Genomic DNA, 23,786 nt, shown 5'->3' on the forward strand with positions numbered 1-23,786 from the left:
GCTATGAATATCACTTTTTTTGTTGACTGAAAACAGGGCATGTGTTAATTGCCTTATTGTCCCAGTTGCTGTTGGTTATTCTTCAGTTGCTGCTATTTCTTCTTGGGTTACTGCTAATTTTTCTTGCTAAATTCATGTCCACTCCCGTCGTGATTCATCGCTTTCCGAGAAATTTTAACGACTCGAAGTTTCCACCAATTTTATTCGTTTACAGTTTCACAAAAACATCCAGGCATGCGACTACTTCAAATTGTCCCTGATATTACTTTTGTTTTGTAAATCGTTCTTCTTAGACTCGTGAAGCTTTTTTTTGTTTGAAATTCTTAATAACTGGGGACATGTTTTCAGCCGATATTAAAAATTGTTCTGCACGTTTTTGCGGCAATCAAATCACACTTAGATTTCACTGAGAAGTTCTGTCACCAGACAGCCGAATATAACTGAGATTTAACTTAATGGACGTTTTTGAATGGACAATCCCAATTACAATATTTTTAAGGCGACGAAATCTTTGCCGGATTTTTTATGCGTGTGTTGCGCAAGTCAATGCAATAGAGTAGTATCCCCTCTAAGACTTCTTTTACATTTCGGTGTTTGTTGTACAGGTTGGCATTTCTTTTATAAACAAGTTGCACGTGCATTGCTTAATATATTGTATTGAACCGCCACGTGTTATTCGACATGTTATTTCGTTGAGGTGAACGATTAATTAGTAATAAGAGAGGGTGCTGTATAAAGAAAACAAGAGGTTTATTTGCATAAAGTTACGTTTAAACGACCTCGAATGTTGGAAAGAGACTGGAAACAGAACAATCCCTACCATAGAAGGAGATTCGATTCTTAAAGCAATTTACACAGCAAGAGTGAATGCGATCGCAATATTTGTCAGAGACGCTCAAAAAATGGAGACGACGTATTCACCGTCCAGGTAGATTTTTTTAACTGCGGCAGTTGGAATTACGCGATAACACCTTTCACAATAATGTAAAAAAAAACAAAGTTAATGACGGTAAGATTTATTGGCAAGACAGGCGAGGCATTAAAAATGGCTTTAAAAGCAGTAAATCAATATGACGGTTTTTCGCGTTAACTATGCATTCGGGCTGTGTTGTGTACAGGAATGTTTGTTGTTTACAGATTCTCCAAGTGGAAGTCCATGTCTACTGATGTTTCATCGCACGGTGTCAATAGTGTTGCCAATACGATACATGGTACCAACGCTTCGTGTTTTCTTTTACTATCGGTGTTGTTTATTTAAAGCAATCTTCATTACGTATTTGCACAGCATATTGCAATATTCTTTTGTTTTCATCGGTTTCCTGCACTCACATTTTATCTAATTTCCCTTTGTATTTTATTTCCGCACTACAGTCTTCTATGTTTGCCATATCCCGTTACGCTCCATTGGTTCACGTGCAGTTCGTTAATTGGTTGATTGGTCAGTGCTAGTAGTGCTGCGTGAATGACTCGTTCGTCTTGAGATGGGCGTCGTGCTGTACAGTGGTTGTTGAATGTTGTCGAGTACTTTGTACCGAAGGGTTTATTGATTTTTATTGGGATTTAATGTATTTTGTATCGTAGCTTTTAATGTTAGTACGTTTTATTAAAGTCTGACGCCCATTTAGTGAAATCAGTGTGAGGTATTTTGGCTATAGTGGCGAGCCGTTATTGTAGGGTCCGGGCATTTCCGAATTAGGGAGGCAGCGTTGGGGTGCAGATCTTATTTGAGGCTCAGGGTTGTATTTGGTGGTAGGGGGTCGCCGCTCAAACCATAATAGTCTCAATTCCCGCGCTGTCGAAATAATAGAACCTCACAAAACAGTTATTCGCTCCAATTTTATTGCCGTAAGAAACAAACAGCACATAATACATATGATGGTTTTCCTGGTTCCAATCGCCAGTGGAATGTTTTAGTATGTTCTGAATGAAAATAAAGATAAAGGTAAGAGTGGTCAAATATTATTAACCGAACTTGTTGTATTCAATGTGCTTGTATTGATAAACAATAGAAAACAGTGTTATTCAAAAGCCGGGAAGAATTGTGTACAATACTCCCGCAACAGCAGGAAAATATGCGTTACGTGGGAGTTTCCCCTTGAGTGAGTCGTTTGGACATCGTGTTTTGGGGCAACGGTATGGGTGTTCTTTGGGGCAGTTTTAAGCTATTTTAAATGCAATTTCCTGACATCTTTTGAAGGACGAACTGCACTTGATGTTTTCTGTCGCAAGCCTAACGTTTTTCTCCGCTACCATTCAAAATTTGATCCAATATCACAGCATTACTTCTAAACTGTTATAATGCATTTTGTCCACAGCGCCTTGGGATGCTGCATTAAGAATATTAGTTCGTTTAGGATATTTATTACATTGTACCCATTATCTTCACCCTTTCGGCAATAGCGCTGAAGAAGTGGATTTTTTAGACGATAGAACCACTGTGACGTACGCTGTGATGACTCAGCAAGACTTCCCAGCATTGTCGCCCCAATTCGCTGCTGAACTCGATTTAACTGTTGGAATGAATCATCGATTTCAAGAGGTTTTTCAGTTTTTAAGTCTTGAGTAAAAACATTTTATTATCAGCAAAAAATGCGAAAATATTGATTTGTGTTGATAACTTTTTGCAAAAACTTGTCTTGTCTGACTGTTTTTGCGTCACATAACTTGTACATTGTTATCAAATTGTTGGTTAATTCAAATTGAAAAGCTTTTATTTACTAATGTATGTTTTTGAAAGCAGGAAATATGCGTTCTGACCAACGAAACACATCATAAATTAAGGACTGGTGAATAACCTAAAAGCATGTGTTCATTCACCGTCTTTGTATTCTTAACAGTCATGTGTGTTTAATCTATTAAAATTTTCATGGATAAGCAAACCTGACAATAATCCATACTTTTGAACAAAGGTGGAAATTTTGTTGTTATTCCACAGAGGTGCGAGGGATAATCTATCTGTAATTCATATGGATCTTTTTGAGCAGCAACGATAAATTCGGTGTGGAGTTGCTGCAAAACAATTCACACTAAACTGACATTCTGTGGTGAGTCACAGTTACTCGGAATTGTTATCGCAGTTTTCAGCAATTATGTTATTGCCTGGAGTTTCCCATTCCAAACGTAATTCCTCCAGTAAAACTTCTTTCCCTTTGTAGGGCTTCAATGGTCACGGCACCAAATTATTACTGAACGTCTTTGTATAATTTTAAACAAATGACCTTTAGGCGACTGGTCATTGAATCTTACGCACCTGCGGCTATCTGACGCAAATTTGACGTAGATGACGTAGATCGTTCGGACGCCGGAAAAAACACCTTGAACTGGTATATAAGGTGCAGACGTTCTGGTCAAAATCATCAATCGTGTGCTGAATTTAAAGAAGACCACAAAAGAAGAAACTGAAAGTAAGTTACGTTTTCTAATATGATGTTGCTGTTTCATTGTTAAATTGCTACTAACGTGTATATTCAAATGTTGCATGGTTTTATTCGTAAATAAGACTAATATACAAACCGTTGTAGTATAATATTATATACTTGATTTAGACCAAGCTTCTAGCATTTTTTTTGAACAATTTACTAACATTACCCTGCTTTCAGAAACTCATCTTACGAAATGAAGATTTCAATTGTAATTTTTTTTACCGTGGTCGCTTGTTGCAAAGCAGTCAAATACTACCCAGGTAAGTGTTAAATTAATCTGCTTGTCACAGGGATGGCCAAATAATTTTGTTGTGCTTAAGTTACTCTCAACGATCTCGGATGTTGGAAAGACACTGGAAACAGAGCAATCCCTACAAGAGAAGGAAATCCGATTCTTGATGGAGCAAGTTACCAAGCAAGAGTGAATGCGATCGCAAAATGTGCCAGAGTCGCTCACAACAATGGTGATGACGTATTCGCTGTCCAGGTAAAGGCCCTTTAACGACGTCAGTTAGTATTGCGCGATAGCTTTTTAGATAAAAATCTCACAAAAGTTGCAAGGTTTGATATGCAGAACTCATAAACTATGGGATAACATTGCGTTCAATTACAGCACGGAGGTTGGTGTGCGAGTTCTGCTACAGCAAGAAGCACATATAGAAAATACGGAAGAAGCACAGCTTGCAAAACTGACGGAGAAGGTGGACCTTGGGGAAATCAAGTTTACGAAATCGACAGCATTTCACGAGGTAGGAAAATAGTTAAAAAACTTAAAGTACGAATATACCACCAGTTATCCCTTACTTTCGAAACTGTGTAATTCAATAGTTTATTGACGTTAATGTTTGATATGTTAGTGTCACTTACCAACTTGGGTTGTTGGCGAGACTCTGGAGATCGCGCCATTCCCACCCTAGAAGGATTGGACCGAGTTTTGGATGGACCTTACCAACAACGCCAAGAAGCGATCGCTAAATGTGTGCAAGCCGCCCACGCGAGAGGATACAACGTCATTGCGTTGCAGCACGGTGGTTGGTGCGCTGGATCACGTGACGCAGTGCACACATACAAAAAGTATGGTTCGAGCACTGCTTGTGGCAATTCTGGAAAGGGAGGACCGTGGGCGAACCAAGTTTATCGAATCGACATTGAAGTTACCACGTAAGTAAAATCTCTTCAAGAAAAAAAGAAAATTTTAAAACTCCGACGTTTGATATGTTTATCGCATCTAAAGAATGGTTCCCAAAAAAAATTGTATCGCGTACATCAAAGTCCTGCAAAGATGCTGCAAAACCACTAGTGCATTTCACGAAAAACATGTCACAATCGAGTGAAGTAGCACCTTTAAAACTTTGTCTTGGTCGCAGGATTTAAGCACCATATTTGAATGTATGATTTCTAATCATTTTTTTATATGCGAGTTTGTCCACAACAAACATTTTTGTCTGATGTTTTTTTAGTGCCACCGTGATGCCTTACGCGTACCACTAGTAAGTCTCGTATCGTGACTTTACTGCGTTAAAATATTTTTGTTTTTACTTTTGCAGAACTTACTGAAGAAACTCATGGATTTCACTTATATTGCGAAGAAACGTTTTGCTATGACAACTTGCACCATTTCACTTATGAAGCGATTTAACAAAACTTTAAAATGTGCATTTTTTATCATCGCTTTATTGAGATTTCGAACGCCTTTATACACTTGTAATGTCTCCAAAGAACGAATCACGTTGATGATCTGCGATTGTATAATCTGATAGTAATTGGTTTCATGCATTTTCAAGTGACTCAAAAAGTATTAATAAATACCAGTTTTTTAAAAATTTCTTGCATTATTGTTAAATTTTGTAGTATTCAAAATTGATTGCCCTTTAATACAATACACAACTTTGCATGTATGTACCTCATCTACTGAACTATATCGACTGAATCGCACATTGGGCCCAGCAATTTACCAACTTAGTTTCCTGTAGCTGGATGAACTAAAAATACTCTGTTCCTTAATTCGGGACCTGCATTTTCTGCAAACGTTTCTGATCTTGAAAGCCGTGAAAAAATGTTTGAGGACCCCATGCGACTTTTGGAGCCATGGTTGGCAAAGACTGTTTTCCTTTCATGAAGATGGCAATGATATTTTGTAGACTACAATATTAGGCCTAAGCACGACAACATGGAAACCTGTGTGCCTGCTAGTTTAATAGCTTAGCTCAGTGCCACAGTAACCAACTGCACTGATGATACCTTGCAGGTTGAAAGAGCGTGTATACGCTTATCTGCAGATCCCAATATTAGCACACTTATTCCTTAGTTTGTTAGCCAGGCAACAATCTAATCAGTTAAACCAAAGTAGAACTGCTTAATTTATTTTATTGAACTGCCACTTATCATAACTATACCGACAAGTTATTTCTTTGATGTTACCTACCATTTACCGCATGCTATAGGCATTCGATTTAAAATGGCTGCGAAAACAGTATATCTTTATGTAAGCTTTTCACATTAACTTTGCATTCCGGCTGTGTTGTGTGCAGGAATTTTTATTCTTTACAGTTTATACAAGAAGTCTACTGTTTCATCGCGCGGTGTCAATAGTGTTTCGAATTCGACACATGGTACCAACGCTTTGTGTTTTCTTTGATTATCTGTGTTGTTTATTTGAAATACTCTTCACTACATATTTACACAACACATTGCAATATTCTTTTTTTATCGGGTTCCTGCAGTCACGTTTCATCTAATTTCCCTTTGTATTTTATTTCCGCACTATAGTATTTTTTTTCTATGTTTGCCACATCCCGTTACGCTCCATTGGTTCACGTGCAGTTCGTTGATTGGTTGATTGGTTAATTGGCCAATGCAAGTATAGCTGCGTGAATGACTCGTTCGTCTTGAGATGGGCGTCGTGCTGTACAGTGGTTGTTGAATGTTGTCAAGTAATTTGTACTGAAGGGTTTATTGATTTTTGTTGGGATTTTATGTATTTTGTATCGTAGCTTTTAATATTAGTACGTTTTATTCAAGTCAGACGCCCATTTAGTGAAACCAGTGTGAGGTATTTTGGCTATAGTGGCGAGCCGTTATTGGAGGGTCCAGGCATTTCCGAATTAGGGTCCAGGCATTCCGAATATACTTTTTTACCCATGTAGTTTGAATTCCCGCGCTGCCGAAAGAATTCCGTAACAATAGCATATGGCGAAGGTTAAAATAAAGAAAGTAATAAAGACAACTTTCTTAACAGCATCAGTATTGCGTAATGTGTCCGCTGGCATTTCAGTTTGCAACAACCTCACAAAACAGTCATTCGCTCTAATTTTATTGCCGTAAGAAACAACACAGCACACAATAGATACATATGATGATATTCCGGGTCCCAATCGCTCGTGGAATGGTTTAGTATGTTCTGAAAAAATAAAGATAAACGTAAGCGTTGTCAAATATTATTAACCGAATTTGGCGTTATTAATGTGCTTGTCTTGATAAACAATAGAAAACAGTGTTATTCAAAAGCCGGGAAAATTGTGTACAATACTCCCGCAATACAAAATTCACTTACGTGTTAACTTCAATGTCGATTCGGTAAACTTGGTTCGCCCAAGGTCCACCTTTTCCAGAACTGCCACAAGCGGAGCTCGATCCATACTTCTTGTATGTGTGTACTGCATCACGTGATCCAGCGCACCAACCACCGTGCTGCAACGCAATGACGTTGTATCCTCTCGCGTGGGCGGCTTGCACACATTTAGCGATCGCTTCTTGGCGTTGTTGGTAAGGTCCGTCAAGAACTCGGTCCAATCCTTCTAGGGTGGGAATGGCGCGATCTCCAGAGTCCCGCCAACAACCCAAGTTGGTAAGTGACACTAATATATTAAACATTAACGTCAATAAACCAATGAATTACACAGTTCCGAAGGTAAGGGATAACTGGTGGTATATTCGTACTTTATGTTTTTTAACCATTTTCCTACCTTGTGAAATGCTGTCGATTTCGTAAACTTGATTTCCCCAAGGTCCACCTTCACCGTCAGTTTTGCAAGTTGTGCTTGCTCCGTATTTTCTGTATGTGCTTCTTGCTGTGGATGAACTCGCACACCAACCTCCGTGCTGTAAATGGAAAAGTTTATATTATCAGGCATTCGTTCATATGTCGAAATAATGATTAATATTTTAGATTTGATCTAGTTGGTAGGTCGTTGATTGTTTTTCAGTTTATTATTTAGTTTATCACAATTAGTAATTATCCCTTGAAGATAATAAAAGAAAATTTGAAATGGAAACCTACCTGGACAGCGAATACGTCTTCGCCATTGTTGTGAGCGACTCTGGCACATTTGGAGATCGCATTCACTCTTGCTTGGTAACTTGCTCCATCAAGAATCGGATCTCCTTCTCTTGTAGGGATTGCTCTGTTTCCAGTGTCCTTCCAACATCCGAGATCGTTGAAGGTAACTTGTAAAGTAAAATCACAATTGGTAAGCACAATTCTTAACCCTCTCAGCATTTTCCTAACCTAAGTTTACAATACCTAGATAATACTTGACTGCATGACTTGCTGCGACAAAGATGCACAAAAGGGTAAAAATCATCGAATTCATCTTCTGTAATACAATTTCATGAATTGAAACACTCAATATTATTGCGCTCAATAAATAAAATATAAAAAATTCAATTACTACATTATATTGTTGAGGAAAAAGTTTGAAATTATAACTTGAGACATACCTTCAATCTTTTTCTTGCTTCTCTCTGAATATTCTTGTTGTACGTTTGTTAAACGAGTTGAGTATGATTTGCAGAGGAGTCGGCGCACATTTTATAGGCCGAGCAGGTACTTGCCGTTGGTTTGATCCGATTTCGACGAAAAATGAAAAACAAGTTATGACGTCATTGGTAACACCGGCTATCGACCTCTGGTCAGCAAACTTTACGTGGGAGTTTCCCCTTAAGTGAGTCGTTTGGACATCATGTTTTTGGGCAACGGTATTGGTGTTTTTTAGGGCAGTTTTAAGCTATTTTAAATGCAATTTCCTGACATCTTTGAAAGGACGAACTGCACTTGTTTTCTGTCGTAAGCCAAACATTTTTCTCTGCTACCGTTCAAAATTTGATCAAATATCACAGCATTACTTCTTAAACCGTTATAATGCATTTTGTCCACAGCGCCTTTGGATGCTGCATTAAGAATATTAGTTCGTTTAGGATATTTATTACATTGTACCCATTATCTTTATATTTTCTGCAGTAGCGCTAACGAAGTGGATTTTTCAGACGGTAGAACCATTGTGACGTACGCTGTGATGACTCAGCAAGACTTCCCAGCATTGTCGCCCCAATTCGCTGACGAACTCGGTTCAACTGTTCGAATGAATCACCGATTTCAAGAGGTTTTTCAGATTTTAAGTGTCGAGTAAAAAACATTTTATTATCAGCAAAAAATGCGAAAATATTGATTTATGTGGAAAACATTGAGCAAAAACTTGTCTTCTTTGACAGTTTTTTGCGTCACATAACTTGTACATTGTTATCATATTGTTGGTTAATGCAAATTGAAAAGCTTTATTTAATAATGATTTTTTCAAAAGCAGAAAATATGCGTTCTGACCAACGAAACACATCATAAATTAAGGACTGGTGAATGACCTAAAAATATATGTTCATTTACCGTCTTTGTATTGTGTGTTTAATCTATTAAAATTTTCATGGATAAGCAAACCTGAGAATAATCGATACTTTTGAACAAAGGTGGAAATTTTGTTGTTTTTCCACAGAGGTGCGAAGGATAATCTATCTGTAATTCATAAGGATCTTTTTGAGCAGCAACGGGAAATTTGGTGTGGAGTTTCTGCAAAACAATTCACACTAAACTGACATTCTGTGGTGAGGTGAGTCACAGCTACTCGGAATTGTTATCGCGGTTTTCAGCAATTATGTTCTTGCCTGGAGTTTCCCATTACAAGCGTAATTCCTCTGGTATAAGAGATAATGTGCGGTAAAACTTCTTCCCCTTTGTAGGGCTTTAATGTTCACGGCACTAATATTGAACATGTTTGAATAATTTTAAACAGATGACCGCCAGCCGACTGGTCATTGAATCTTACGCCCCTGCGGCTATCTGACGCAGATTTAACGTAGATGACGTAAATCGTTCGGACGGCGGAAAAAACCTCGAGGTGGTATATAAGGTGCAGACGTTTTGGTCGAAATTATCAATAGTGTGTTGAATGCAAAGGAAAACAACAAAAGAAACTGAAAGTAAGTTGCTTTTTCATTCTGGCGTGTAAATTGTTACTAACATACAGATGCAAATGTTGCATTGTTTTATTCGTAAAAAAAGATTAATATACGAACCGTTGTAGGATAATAATTATATACTTTATTGTATCGCAACGATTTATTAGACAGAGCTTTCAGCATTTTTTAAAACAATTTACTATCATTACCCCGCTTTCAGAAACTCATCTTTGTACGACATGAAGATTTCAATTGTGATTTTTCTTGCCGTGGTCGCTTGTTGCAATGCAGCCAATTACTACCCAAGTAAGTTTAAATCGTTAAAAATGATCTACTTGTCATGGGGATGGCCAAATAATTTTGTTGTGCTTAAGTGACCTTCAACGATCTCGGATGTTGGAAGGACACTGGAAACAGAGCAATCCCTACAAGAGAGGGAGATTCGATTCTTGATGGAGCAAGTTACCAAGCAAGAGTGAATGCGATCGCAAAATGTGCCAGAGTCGCTCATAACAATGGAGATGACGTATTCGCTGTCCAGGTATATTTCCTTCAACGACATCAGTTAGTATTGTGCCATAGCTGTTTGGATAAAAATCTCACAAAAGTTGCAAGCAAGGTTTGATACGCAGAACTCATAAACTATTGGAATACATTGCATTCTTTGGCAGCACGGAGGTTGGTGTGCGAGTTCTGCTACAGCAAGAAGCACTTACAGGAAATACGGAACAAGCACAACTTGCAAAACTGACGGAGAAGGTGGACCTTGGGGAAATCAAGTTTACGAAATCGACAGCATTTCACGAGGTAGGAAAATAGTTAAAAAAAATAAAGTACGAATATACCACCAGTTATGCCTTATCTTCGGAACTGTGTAATTCATTGGTTTATTGACGTTAATGTTTGGTTTATTAGTGTCACTTACCAACTTGGGTTGTTGGCGGGACACTGGAAATCGCGCCATCCCCACCCTAGAAGGATTGGACCGAGTTTTGGACGGACCTTACCAACAACGCCAAGAAGCGATCGCTAAATGTGTGCAAGCCGCCCACGCGAGAGGACACAACGTCATTGCGTTGCAGCACGGTGGTTGGTGCGCTGGATCACGTGACGCAGTACACACATACAAGAAGTATGGTGCGAGCGGTGCTTGTGGCAATTCTGGAAAAGGTGGACCTTGGGCGAACCAAGTTTACCGAATCGACATTGAAGTTACCACGTAAGTAACAGAATTTGTTAAAAATTAAGGCAAAAATTTTGTGATGAATTGTTTCCAAACGTTAATGGTATGCTAGTTTCAAACTCCCGACGTTTGATTTCTTGATCGGATTAAAACAGTGGTTCCCAACAAGACCACAAATACATTTCATTAAAAAAGCATGCCACAATCGAGTGAAGTAACACTTTTTAAAGGACCATATATCAATGTATAATTTCTAATTATTTTTAGAATTTTGTTTGTGTTAGTTTGTCCACGGCAAAAATTTTTGTTAAATGTTTTTAAGTGCCACCAGGATGGCTGTCGCGTACCACTAGTGGTTGCTGTACAGCACCAGTATCACGGACTTTACTGCGTCGTAATATTTTTGTTTTTACTTTTACAGAACTTACTGAAGAAATCCATTGACTCCACTTTTATTGCGAAGCAACATTTTGCTTTGACAACTTGCGCCATTTCATTTATCAAGTAATTTATCAAAAATTTCGAACGGCAACATAAACATTTTATGCCTTCAACGAACAAATCCTGTGGTTTTATAATCTAATAGCATGCATTGTAGTTCCGTTATAATTGTTATTGCATAATTTTCTAAAAATATTAGAAACATGAAATAAAAATCTTATTAATTTTGTTGAAAAACTGCACTACATGTTATATCCCAACCCAACTGCTTCACTTTTCCCTCCAAAATTACTTTCCTCATTGCATTGCAACGCATACATACTAGACATACACATACACATATACATGTACGAGTGTTTATTTACTTTTGTCACATCTTTGTATGTAAGCTGATACAGAAAAGCGTAACAACGTTACCGATTTACAGGGATAAAAATGTATTTGCATTTAGACATATACACGTTTAAACAAACAAAGCAATGTACAAAGTAAAGCAAAAGTTATTGGTCCATTGTTAACCTTTTTTTTGATCTTGTCTAGATGGCACAAATGAATTATGTGAATAGCAGCCTGTTAAGCAAATATATCATGTGCATTATTTCGTGATTTGAATAAAATGGAGATATTTACAAGTTGACTTTAAACTGAACTTCCTACTTGCACATTGTATACATTACTCCTGCACGCGTTTTGAAATGCCGATTTATTCCAGTTGAGGTAAAAACTATTCTTTACTTTCTCCCTCTGGCCCAACTCGTTTTCTTGGACAACCGTGTAATCCACAGGAAAAGCATTTAACGAGTCTCCATCGCAACCCTCCGAAAGCTTTAAACCGAAACTGTACGACAGGACGTCATCATCCCTAAGAGTTTGACGACTGACAAGTTGATCCAAGGGCCTGAATGTGATATGTTCCGATTCCGAGAATAAGTTTAAGCGCAGGTCGTAGGTGGGGTTATAGCGGAATTTGTGGACTTTGATGCAAAGTTTGTCGTTTTCGTGAAGTTTGGTTATTTCGTTAAAGGAATTTTCACTGCTGATTAGGAGGTACCAGGTAACTTCCATTGCCCGTTCACAAATCCACGTTTTGTATCCGAACGTGGTTAGTTTCCAACCGACATTGCCACTCACACTTTCTGCGTGCTCTATGGCAACTGCACGGTCGGAAAAATGGTTGGCTTCGTATTGGATTTCCCCATTGACTCCCAGAGTTGTTTCAGATTCGTGTTTCCATGGCAAGTTTTCGTTTTGTCGAACAAAGACGAAAACTTTTGCCGGTTTCACTTTGGAAAGGGAAAAATAAGGGCTTTTAACGTAGACGTGAAATTTGTTCTTGAATGTAGTTCCGCTTGGTTGACCGCGCAGAACCGACGCCACGCTGACGTAGACAGCATTTCCCACACTAAATGTTTTCAGGCTTGGCTGCAAGCAAACCTCAAAATTGACGTTTTCTGACTGAGGACAAGGTGGGAACGTGATTTTATACTCCTTGAGGTTAAATTGCTGTTCCGACAATTCCGTTTTTGTTACTGGCAAACTCCGTTTCATGTTTTTTTTGGTTTTAGCTGCATTGTGATTTTGAGAACTGTATGTAGAGTTGTTTTTGCAAAGGGACTTGATCATTTCTTCCGCTGCTTTTCTTTCAAACCAAGCCACCATCAACTTGCCCAACTTGCCGACTTGATACAGGAGAAATCCACATATCACAGACAAAGCTATCAAAACCACCAAAACCAACACATCAGTAAAGAACAAATTTTCTTTTCGATGAGTTTCATTTTCGATCAATTCTTCGAGGGCCTTGCTTGATGATGCAAAGTATGTTATATCCGTGATTTCTGTCTGCGTTGTCCAGTATAGCTTTCCTGTAGAAGAGTCAATGTGTACCAACAAGCGTTTGTCCATTGATAAAAACTTCATTTTAAGACCTAACAGAACACTGGATTTCCACTTAACGAATTTCTATAAAATGTATGGCCTACAACAATTGCATCCTTCGTGGAACAACTTATTAAACATTGGAAGAATAATGTTTATACTCCGAATGCACTAATGTGGTACGTGTTAATGCTGCATTAAAGACACATACAAAAAATGACTGCTTTTTGTGCACACAGTTTACGGATATAGCGGCGAAAACCCAGTATAAATGTTTGCCCACTCGACGTTCAAAACCACCACACAGCCTTGCAGAAGAAGGAAAAGTACCTATTGGTTGCCACCCGCTTAAACTTACCTAGGTCGTCATGGTAATGAGCCCCAATAGTGAAATGTTACTGCCACTGGTTTCCTGTGCAGCACCGTTCCTGAATTTTGAAGTGATAATTGTGATTCTGTGGTTTTCTGTTGTAGTTGTGAAGTTATGTACAACTAAAATAGAAAAATGCGACTCTCCACCATCATCACATTTGGTTTTATGATTAAACTCATCAGTTTCACTGCTGAAACGTTAATTAGGTCAAAAAATACAAAATCCTGACGAAATCGGTGCCAACAGCGTTGTTGGGAATTGCATTATCAAAATCTCCAGAAACATTTCATTTGCAATTGCACGTAATTCATTTAGGCAATATTTGGAAACAACTTCGACACTTTGTCTTAGCTTAATCCGGCTTTCTAGGGTGGTAAAACGTGCATATTGTTGGTGCATTTTGGAAAGAAATCTGAGAAAATATTTAACGATAACTTGTGCGCTAAAGCACGCCGGTTAGCCACCATGCTGCGTGTTTTGAATGATGTTTTGATTTTATTTGTCCAATATATGCAGCTTGTTAGAATTCGCGATTTTCTCCAGGTGTAACCCCGCTGCAAAAGTATACCTCCGCGGTTGAGCGCTGTTAAATCGAACGTACAATCTTGAATTATCGAAATGCCCAGAACATAAAATGAACAAGAAATAAACATGCCATGAGATAATCTTATAAAAATGGTGCCAAATATTCACATACAATTATAATAGTCCGCTGCAGACCTAAGGTCCGGCAAAACGTTATACATTTAGGACAGTTGAATCACTTGCTGCAGTCGTGTGGATGCATACGGTTTAAATTGCCGCTGGTGAAAAAAGTAACAGCAGTTCGGGTAGCTAAACAAGTCTGTGTTTGTCTGGGTGAGGCACCCGCAAAAAGTTTCCGGGAAATCACCGTCTGGTGTTATTCGTGATTTTCCCCTGGTTATTGTGCGTTGTGTTGCGCAAGAAAATACATTAAAGGGGCACTGCTCATGCTATTGTACTTTCTTCCGACGAGTCTCTAAAATACATTGAAAACTACGTGCAAATTTTCACAGAATATTACTTTTTGAACCTTCAAATAGTTGTAGCATTCTTAGGTCCTTTTATGTGTCCACAATTGCATTTTGTGTAGAATGCGTTGAAGGCTCCCTTTCAGTGAAATAGTTTGCTATCGTCCCGCCAAAATGAAGATGGTTGTTTTCACCTTGAACTATGATATTGGTTTCCTGCTGGAGATCCGTCCAGTGCACGTAAAATCTTCCGTCGATCAGCGGGTTTTCCAGTTGTTTTACTGCGTAGGTAACCGTAGAATTTGGGCGTTCCTCATTTTCTGATTGAAGGAGGAACTTGGTAGGAAGAGACATGAGTTGACGTAGGCGACTGGCTGGAACCTCAACGTTGTTACGGTCAACCGTTGTTTCGTCTCCACCGAGTTCAAGGGTCAAGCTGTGATCAAGCGCGACCCTTGTAGTGTGATAAGGTATCGCTTCTTCCAAACCCATATTCTGGTCGCGAACACGGTTGTATGTAAGTTCATCCATGCGATCGATCAGGTACCACGTCATGTCTCTTCTGCGACCTCCAGGCGAACGCATGTAAGCAAATGTGGCAATTTCCCTGCCAACGATCGGTGCGTTTGAGCTGCTCACCACTACCTCGCGATCGGAGAAGTGATCAGCTTTAAAGGAAACTTTTCCATTCACTCCGAGAGACGAAATTGACTCAAATTCCCAATCAAACTGCTCGTTATGTCGGACAAATACACTCACAGGGACAGGTTGGAGCGTTGATTTGGCAAAGAAGCTACTTTTTAAAGTGACCTCAAACGGTTTTGAAAACTTGATTCCGGAAGGCTCACATCTCAAAATGGGGGCAATGCGAAATCCATCCTTTGTAGATATTGATTCATAGTCATATGAATAAACGGATAAAGTAAGAGTTGTTTTTTCTTTGACGGACTCTTTAGGAAACGTAATTTTGCAAAAACCAACGTCTACAATTCCCCCTTTTGCTGTCAAATCATGTGTCGTAGAGATTCGACTTTTTACAAATGCGCAATTTGATTGTTTTCCAAAAACAACTTTTTCTGTTCTTTGTGTTGTACTGCACACAGAACCGACCGACAGAAACAGAAAAACAATCAATACCAGAACTAAATACACAAAGCCAACCCAGAAGGGTCGAAAAATATAACGCTCTTCGAATTTACTGCTCTTTTTGATTGATTCTTCTTCTGGAAAAGTATCTGTGTCGTCGTCAGGCGATGCGAGAGTTGCATCAAAGTCTAATTTGCAATTATCGCTCGAAGCTTGGACCTGTGAACAATGATTTGTTGTCATTCAAAACGATGCAAGATAAGGCGTTACAATTTCACCACGCTTTAAATTGCCAAAAAAATAGGAAACACGCACTGTGTCTTTGTATGCAAAAATGTAACAACTGTAGGCTAAGACTTACCCCCATTCAACTTAAGGTATAGATTTTCATGGTTTATTTTATCACAAGAAAGTGAGTACTCGTCCTATTCCTTACAATAAGGTACACCTGTAAAAGTGCATAAATTCATAGTTGTATCAACAGCTGTCGTCTTAGTTATGGTTGCCAAGCTATATATCCTTCATAACGGTTTAACCGCCATATTGTACGACCTGCTATGGCAGTTCTTCTCTTTAAACTGAAGCTACCCTTCATTTTATCTTTTCGAAGTCCTGCACAGTTGCCGCGAACCACGCGTACCACTAATGATACCAACGGGAAGCCCCAACGGTAAACTGTGTGTGGTGGTGAGTCGACTCGCCTGAAGGCAAATAGCGACGCGTACGCGGGTATGATATATATTTGCGTAGTCTAGAACAGCGATGGATCAAACTCTCAATGCACACACGGTGTATTTAGCAGTGTTTGAGCTTTCTTTGTTGAAAGCTGACTCGCCGATCCGACTCTCTCGTTTTCGGCGAAGAGAAAAAGGCAAGCGTCTTAAGCCGTCTCAGCCTTCGATCTAACGCGGAGAGTGGTTTACGGGACAGCTTAAGCGATTAAGTCAGCTTAAACCCAGTTGCGACAAGTGCCGCGAAGAAGTTAGGATTAGGTAATTCGTTTGTGAGGTTGTGCGTTGAGGGTTTGCTGTTTACAATAAACCTTAAAAATAATAAACTAGTTCTAGTACAACTACGTGAGTATGCTCTATGCTGCAGGGGCGAGAAGGATGTGCTATCTCGAGTTAAATTTGATAAATACTGCGCATCAAGATACAAAACAAGCAGCATTCGTTTTGAGGACCTAAATTGCATTATTGAGACCTGAAGGAAACAAATGCATTGCAGGAATGCTGACACTTGCTTGAAAGAAGAATGCACTTGTGTTAACTGTTTTCATTTGCTGCTGGATGTGCTATAATATATAAAGTCAATGCAAACTGGTTGTTTATTCACATTTAGGTTACTGCATCTTATTTATGCAAGGATTATGTGAACAACAATCAACCATAAAATACAAAAGCAGGCTTATGTAAACCTTTTCTGTTTGTCAAAATAAAAGAAATATGACAAGAATGCCATGACACAAGTTTCTGTTATGTCACATCTTCTGTATATTTGTTTCAATTTAATTAACATTGGGCTGCTATGAAACATTCCATTCAGCCTTTTCTGACACTCAATTGTATATGGGATTACGGGATTAGACAGCTTCTGAAAAGGATCCTGTGAAGAAGGACAGAGATAATTAATACTACTAAACATGAAATTTTCACTTGAATACTCTTACCATGGTGTTGTTGTGAACACATTCCAGGAAACTGCAGCCTTTTAGTTTAATCATCTATTATATCTGGCAAAGTAAACTCACATTATAATCAAGGACCATTTTGCAGCAAGCATTTGCGTAAACTAACTGCCAATAACTTTTCTCTGCATGCTTAGATTAGAAATATTGATAATTTATTTAGTACAGAGTCTGAATTTACAGCCTGTCAGCCCGAGACAGCTTAACTTAAGCTGACTTAAAAGCCCCATGTAAATTCGTCGTTTTCGCGCGTCGAATTTGAAAATCACGTGACCCGGTCACGAGTCGACTTGATGCTCAAGTCGACTTGGCCATGTAAACAGGGTTATTGATTTTATGAATGTTCAAATGCACTTCCATTGAGAATAAAAAATCTTTAGGAGCTGCAATTTGGAAACAAATTAAACCAAAAAAAATCCATTCTGCTATGTAAGTTTTACGTTCTACAGTAGGCCTTTACCACCCAATAATCCTTCATGAATTGCGTTTCCAAGCGCAGTCGATAACAATTAAATCGTCCCAATTCGAATTGGGACGATCTTCATTATGTTTGCTAAACTCTGGAGACACCGATTATTTTATTATGCTTCGAAACCATATGATAATTCTAAATTGCATTTGAAGGAAGAAATCCACCAGATTTGATCAATCTGTTTAATACGAAAAACTATAAAACATTCTTTGCAGTGAAATAGCGCATCTAAAAACAACGCAGTATCAACAATCCCGATCAGAATGAACGCCTTCCACTCTATCCATTTACCAATAAACTTATTTTACATCTTAAAATCTACCTGTAATTCTGTTTTTAAAGAGTCCCAATCAGTACTGGCAACAACTGAAACAATCATTGACCAACCAAACGTGACCAACGTGAGGCATGCTACAATTGCCGTTTCACAGATCGAAATTAACAGAAAAATTGTGGGGATTCACATCACAAACAGATTAATATGGATTTTCATTGTTAAACATTAATACAAGTCCTGATAATTTTGCATTTTTCGATCGGGTGTCACCTTTTACTCTTTTCTTCGCAGTTTCCAAACCCAACAAACAATCCTTCAGGGCTGATTGCTAATTGAAAGCGCCTCAAAATTTGATCAAGGAGCACGGTTTCTTCCAGAAATACTATTACACCAAACCTTGTAGCAGGGAAATTTGGGTGCTTGTTTGTTTCTTTGATTTTCCCACAGATCTTGGTTCCCTGCGGCTGAAAAAGGAGCGCTGATTAAAATTGGGAAACTTTTTTCTCTTCACCTTCAATCCTGAGAACGTGTTGTTCCATTCGCTCAAGCTTTTACATGGGAAGGTTGTGTTTGGTTTCATCAGGTAAGTGATTAACTTCCCATATAATGCTTTGTAACATTTATTTAATCAAAATGGCTTCAGAAATTATTGTTCAGATCGATCCCAACATTTGCATGCTCGTTGTTTTGTTGTGTGACGCATCACTTGCTTGCCTTGCATGTTTGTTACGCATCACGTGTTCCAACTCTAGCTTAGGAAGAACACTAATAATATGGCGCCCGTTATAACTAGCACGTTTAAGTTAGGAGCGCGCGATGCACATTTTCGTGATGTTGGGATCGAATATGCTGGAATATCCGTACTGTAAATACCTTATATTTATATGCAGTAACTACTTCATAACATAGTTGAACTTATTGCATTATTTGTAACGTTTTTGTTATTCAGATCTTGTGTGACGTCTTCAACCTGTTGAGTTGATTCTTTATGGTTGTATTAGAAAGCATTGACATGTATTTTCCTATATCTTTTTTTGCAGATGTAAAACACATCGTGTTTGGTGTTTGTCTGCCAGTTGAATGATAACGAATGCAATTTGTTTTTTCTCAATTGCTTTGCGATCAAATTTTATTGAACAAACAAAATTGAACAGAGACTAGTTGGAGCGTCTTTTTGCTTCAGGTCAGTGTTGTGTTAAATTAACGTCAATTGTTAACCAAGAAACAGTTTATCATTACAGGTATATGGAATCGTTAGTATGGTACTGTAAGCTTTCTTATCTTTTGATCATAGATTCATTACAATCCAGCAACGCAACTGCTGACTTCCCTGGAAAGACAGATATGTGTCCAAAGAATTGTTCACTGTAGAGCTTTAATTCGTAACGCTTGTGTGTTTACTTCGTTGTACGATATCTGTCGTGGTGTTTTCGTGTCAGAAGTTAGAAAAATACGTTCACGACGTTTATAGCTGAACCTCCGGGTGCACACGGTGGTGTTGCTGTAAACGTTGTGAACGCAGAGTAGGATGGTTGCGTTAATTTGCGGTATCCTGTTAAGGTTTGATCGGTTGCAATATAAATGCGAAAAAAAACTAATCGGCGTAAATAAAATACTAAACGTATGTTTTTGAGATTTGGTCGTTTCTAGGAAGTTGATTTAATCGCACAATATATGAACAATCGTCAGCAAGCGCGTCATTAGTTCGTCACTGGTTTTTATTTTTAATGGTAAGTCATTGTCGGGGAGGGTAAATGAAATGCAGATAAGGATGTTGATTGTACTGCAGAATGTAAAAATATAGAGTTTAACACAGCCCTCGTGTAATGGGAAATCAAAATCACTTATCTTACGCGCAGAGTTACAGCGCAAGTGGACAATAAATGTTACGCACAAAATGGCATAGACACCGATTATGGGTTATCGAGTCCGGCGACCCATAGCTTTGGATAAAAAAAATAAAAACCGGTGAGCAGTCCGATGCAAGGAAACAAACTATGAAAACTGGCTGGAAATGATTTGACAGGAATCCGGTTCCATGCAGCAAAATGTTAGTTCTCAAACGACTTTAAACTGTCACATATTTTGTTAGTATTAGCAGAAATACAGCTGGCTCATAATATCAGGTGAGTTTAAGTTTAGCATTAGCTCTCGGTTCGAATAAACTTTGTTGGTCTTCATTGTAAATCTTGCGCCCACTTTTAACCTTCCCGCCCTGCCCCCCTTAAAAGTGCAGGCCCCAATTGGTTCATATCGCAAATGTGCCAAGGACTATCCAACTAAAAGTGAAATTTAGGGTCGACCTTCTTTATTTAAGTACAATTATAAGAACCAATGGTAACTATTATATGGTCGCAGAATCTCACAGGCAAACAAACGTTTGAAAAGTTACGTGGTTTCCAACCATTGTTGACCACTGCATCCATGCGGACCAGTGAATTTCTATGACCTAAATAGTAGAACGTCATAGGCCCCAAGTGCTCGAACTCGTGATGGTGAAATGTCTGGTAAAAGTGGTTAAAGTAATTGAAAACTTATATGTGCAAAAAAGCCATATTATTGCAAAGTTACAGACAGGGTGTGTACACGCATTGTTTCAACCTGTAAGGTCTCATCATTGAAAACTTTTACACAATTTTTTGCATTACTTCTTTTAAATTAATTATCGTTCACAATATCTTATGAAATTAACGTCATTGATTATGGTTCCATTGATGTTCCTCCATACACCATTGAACAGTTGACACGCCGTCAGGCAGGTCTGAACCTATAACCTACCGCTCACATATAACCTGCTGCTGTACAAACTACCTCAGACACTAACTGAACTGACAAGCTCACCTGCTTTAAACTCACTTAAGGATGAAATTATTTGAGTGTGTCTTGAAACTCTCCGAACAGGGGATAAATGGATTTATTTCCAGTAAGTGTGAAGTCAGCGGATTGGTCTTGTTGGCTAAAACTCCTTATTTAGATTAAGAATAATGTAAGGGTCTCGGTTCGAACCTCATTGTAAAAGTGTGTTGTGTTTGCTTTTCTATCTTTTTAAAATAACAAAACAAACAAGTACATATTTCTTTTTACAGTTCGAAAACTCGTCAGCAAATTGGCTGTTGTGGTTGTGAGATTGTACTCATAGTTCCGAGATAGCCGGTTGTAGTCTCTCGTAAGCTACCTCCTTTCATCGGTTGTTTTTTTTTAAAAAAAAGAACAAAATGAAAGTTTTAACGATAACTTCATCTCAAACGAATCGTCGCCAGTCGTGGTGTAGAGGTTAAAGTCACATTCATGTAATGCTCTGCACCCGAGTTCGAACCCCGGTAAAGTTAACATCTTTCCACCGTAACCGATAAGTCACATTGGGTTCGAACTATCCCCTCCCAGTTAAACTTGAACTGGCGATCCTCCTTAATACGGAGTTCTGACTCGATAACCGGTAACTCCCTTAGTAAAACGCTGGATTAACGCCTTCCAAGTTCGATCAGTTAGAATAATCTCTCCCGATAAAACTGACAACCTGTCATATGTTGTCTTAATGCCCGGGATTAACCCAACATTACATAAGTTATGTCACTATCCTTACCATTAACGTTCGGGATTAACCCAGGAACGATAATGAATAAATTAATCTAATTTCATCAGAACTAAATCATAGCCTGTTCTTCAGTATCGTAAGGCCCGGGATTAACCCAACTGTCAACCTGTCCCAATGAATCAATCGTAAGGACCCGGGACTAACCCAACTGTCAACGCTGTCCCAATGAATTAATCGTAAGGCCCGGGACTAACCCAACTGTCACCGCTGTCTCAATGAATTAATCGTAAGGCCCCGGAATACCCCAGCTATCACCTCTGTCCCGATGAATTAACCCCCCAAACTGTATCAGTCGCCATCGCATCGTTGATAAAAAACTATCCCAGCCTAAACAAAAATCCCAGAAAAAATCGGAGGACATACACAATTTTTTTAAATATTTTACAAAATCATTAGCTGACTAATCTCCTCGTGCGCCCGCTTCTGAGTTGGCCACCTGCCTATGCCCCCTGATGGGACACTTGCCCCCTGGTGGGGCGCTCCCTGATGGAGCATAAGGTGTGTTTTCGGACCTCGGTGGCCAACTCAGAAGCGGGGACTTCTTAGCCTGACTAAACGCAGGGCTACCTGGCCTTGGTCCTTAGCCTGATTTTAGTGAGTTAACGGGGGTGGGGGAGATAATTACCGAATTACTTTTACCCATCCGTGACAGGCACACACACGGAGAGGTGACACCAGCGGGAAGAATTTAGTTAGATTGGGATAAGTCCGAACCCGAAGTGAATTAACGGTTACCGGGAAAGAAGTATTAACTTTACCGGGGTTCGAACTGTGGTGCAGAGCATCAATAGAGGGGGGCGGTAACCTCTACACCACGGCTGGTGACAATGGTTTGAAGAACTAATTGCCCTTTTAGGTTTCTTTGTGCAAAGTTTTTACTTAAAAGTAATTTAGCTAAGCTCGCAGTCGACGTGCATTAATGGTTACTGGGAAAGGGGTTTGACATTACCGGGGTTCGAACTATGGTGCAGCGCGTCTTGTTTTCGGGGCGTTAACCTCTACACCAAGTCTGGTGACGAGAGTTTAACGAAGTAATTGCCCTTTTAGGTTTGATGGTACATAGTTTTTACCTAAAAGTAACTTGGTTAAGTCCGCAGTCGACGTAAATTATGGCTGAGAGTAAATCATTCGAACTGTACAGGGGTTCGAACCGCGGTGCACCGTGTCATCTAATGGGGATGGTAACCTCCACACCAAGACTGGTGACGAAATGTTGTGTTCAAAATGTTACCTAAGTTTTTGTTTTTTCTCAAAAATGGAAAAGCCAAAGATGGAGTCGTTGTATGTTTGCTGCCGCTCGGAAACAATCTAGCCTTGAAATACACGACGATGGAATACATTAATTCTCGTTGATGCAAATGAACGAAAAGGATGCAGCTTTGGGCGATATTCCAACTAATAACCTCTGGCACTACTGCCAAGAACTCACGCTATAACAGAATGCACTGCAGCCGTAACTGGGTTTTTATGCAGAATTTGCACAAACCGACACCCAATTCCATCAGATGTGATAGTTGCAAACGATTCTATGCACATTTTGACACAAAATCACTGTTTAAAATTTTCAAAATTTATTAACTTCCTGACTGTTGTGCCTTGTATCTGCTGGTACACACATTCTGATAAATTATTCACATCAATTTTCTAGGGTTTTTATCCAGTTTTTGTCCAAATCGGGATCTCATTCGAACTTATATGATAGTTGCAAACGATTCTATGCGCATTTTAACACTGAAATCACTGTTTAAAATTTTTCAAAAATTATTAATTTTCTGACTGTTGTGCCTTGTATCTGGTGGTACACACATTCTGATAAATTATTCACATCAATTTTCTAGGGTTTTTATCCAGTTTTTGGCCAAATCGGGATTTCATTCGGACATATCTGATAGTTGCAAACGATTCTATGCGCATTTTAACATTGAAATCACTGTTTAAAATTTTTCAAAATTTATTAACTTCCTGCCTGTTGTGCCTTGTATCTGATGGTACACACTTTCTGATAAATTATTCACATCAATTTTCTAGGGTTTTTATCCAGTTTTTAGCCAAATCGGGATTTAATTCGGACATATCTGTTAGTTGCAAACGATTCTATGCGCATTATAACACTGAAATCACTGTTTAAAATTTTTCAAAAATTATTAATTTC

General features: G+C 38.8%; 2 protein-coding genes across 2 annotated transcripts; one reads left to right on the plus strand and one right to left on the minus strand.

The window, feature by feature from the left end:
- The first annotated feature begins 902 nt into the window (after positions 1–902).
- Positions 903–11,351, plus strand: LOC145909332 (uncharacterized). The gene is made up of 13 exons (XM_082996727.1): positions 903–928; positions 1,138–1,211; positions 2,316–2,562; positions 3,600–3,682; positions 3,743–3,909; positions 4,036–4,171; positions 4,280–4,583; positions 8,662–8,826; positions 9,871–9,956; positions 10,025–10,191; positions 10,322–10,457; positions 10,566–10,869; positions 11,255–11,351. Exons 1-13 carry the CDS (start codon positions 903–905, stop codon positions 11,262–11,264), a joined length of 1,905 nt encoding a protein of 634 aa, XP_082852853.1. The 3' UTR covers positions 11,265–11,351.
- A 2,663-nt stretch (positions 11,352–14,014) lies between these two features.
- Positions 14,015–16,053, minus strand: LOC145908641 (uncharacterized). Its single transcript, XM_082995958.1, has 2 exons — positions 15,965–16,053; positions 14,015–15,822 (listed from the first exon to the last, which is right to left on the minus strand). Exons 1-2 carry the CDS (start codon positions 15,968–15,970, stop codon positions 14,611–14,613), a joined length of 1,218 nt encoding a protein of 405 aa, XP_082852084.1. The 5' UTR covers positions 15,971–16,053; the 3' UTR covers positions 14,015–14,610.
- Positions 16,054–23,786: the final 7,733 nt, after the last annotated feature.

Source organism: Ascidia mentula, chromosome 7 (assembly GCF_947561715.1).
Source record: "Ascidia mentula chromosome 7, kaAscMent1.1, whole genome shotgun sequence".
NCBI classification, from domain to species: Eukaryota; Metazoa; Chordata; class Ascidiacea; order Phlebobranchia; family Ascidiidae; genus Ascidia; species Ascidia mentula.

Bases quoted from the DNA above. Each gene is read 5' to 3' on its own strand.
- LOC145909332 (XM_082996727.1), top strand. From the start codon at position 903: ATGGAGACGACGTATTCACCGTCCAG. The intron at 9,957-10,024 runs GTAAGTTTAAAT...GTTGTGCTTAAG, and splicing joins TGCAGCCAATTACTACCCAA to TGACCTTCAACGATCTCGGA. The intron at 10,192-10,321 runs GTATATTTCCTT...ATTCTTTGGCAG, and splicing joins ATGACGTATTCGCTGTCCAG to CACGGAGGTTGGTGTGCGAG.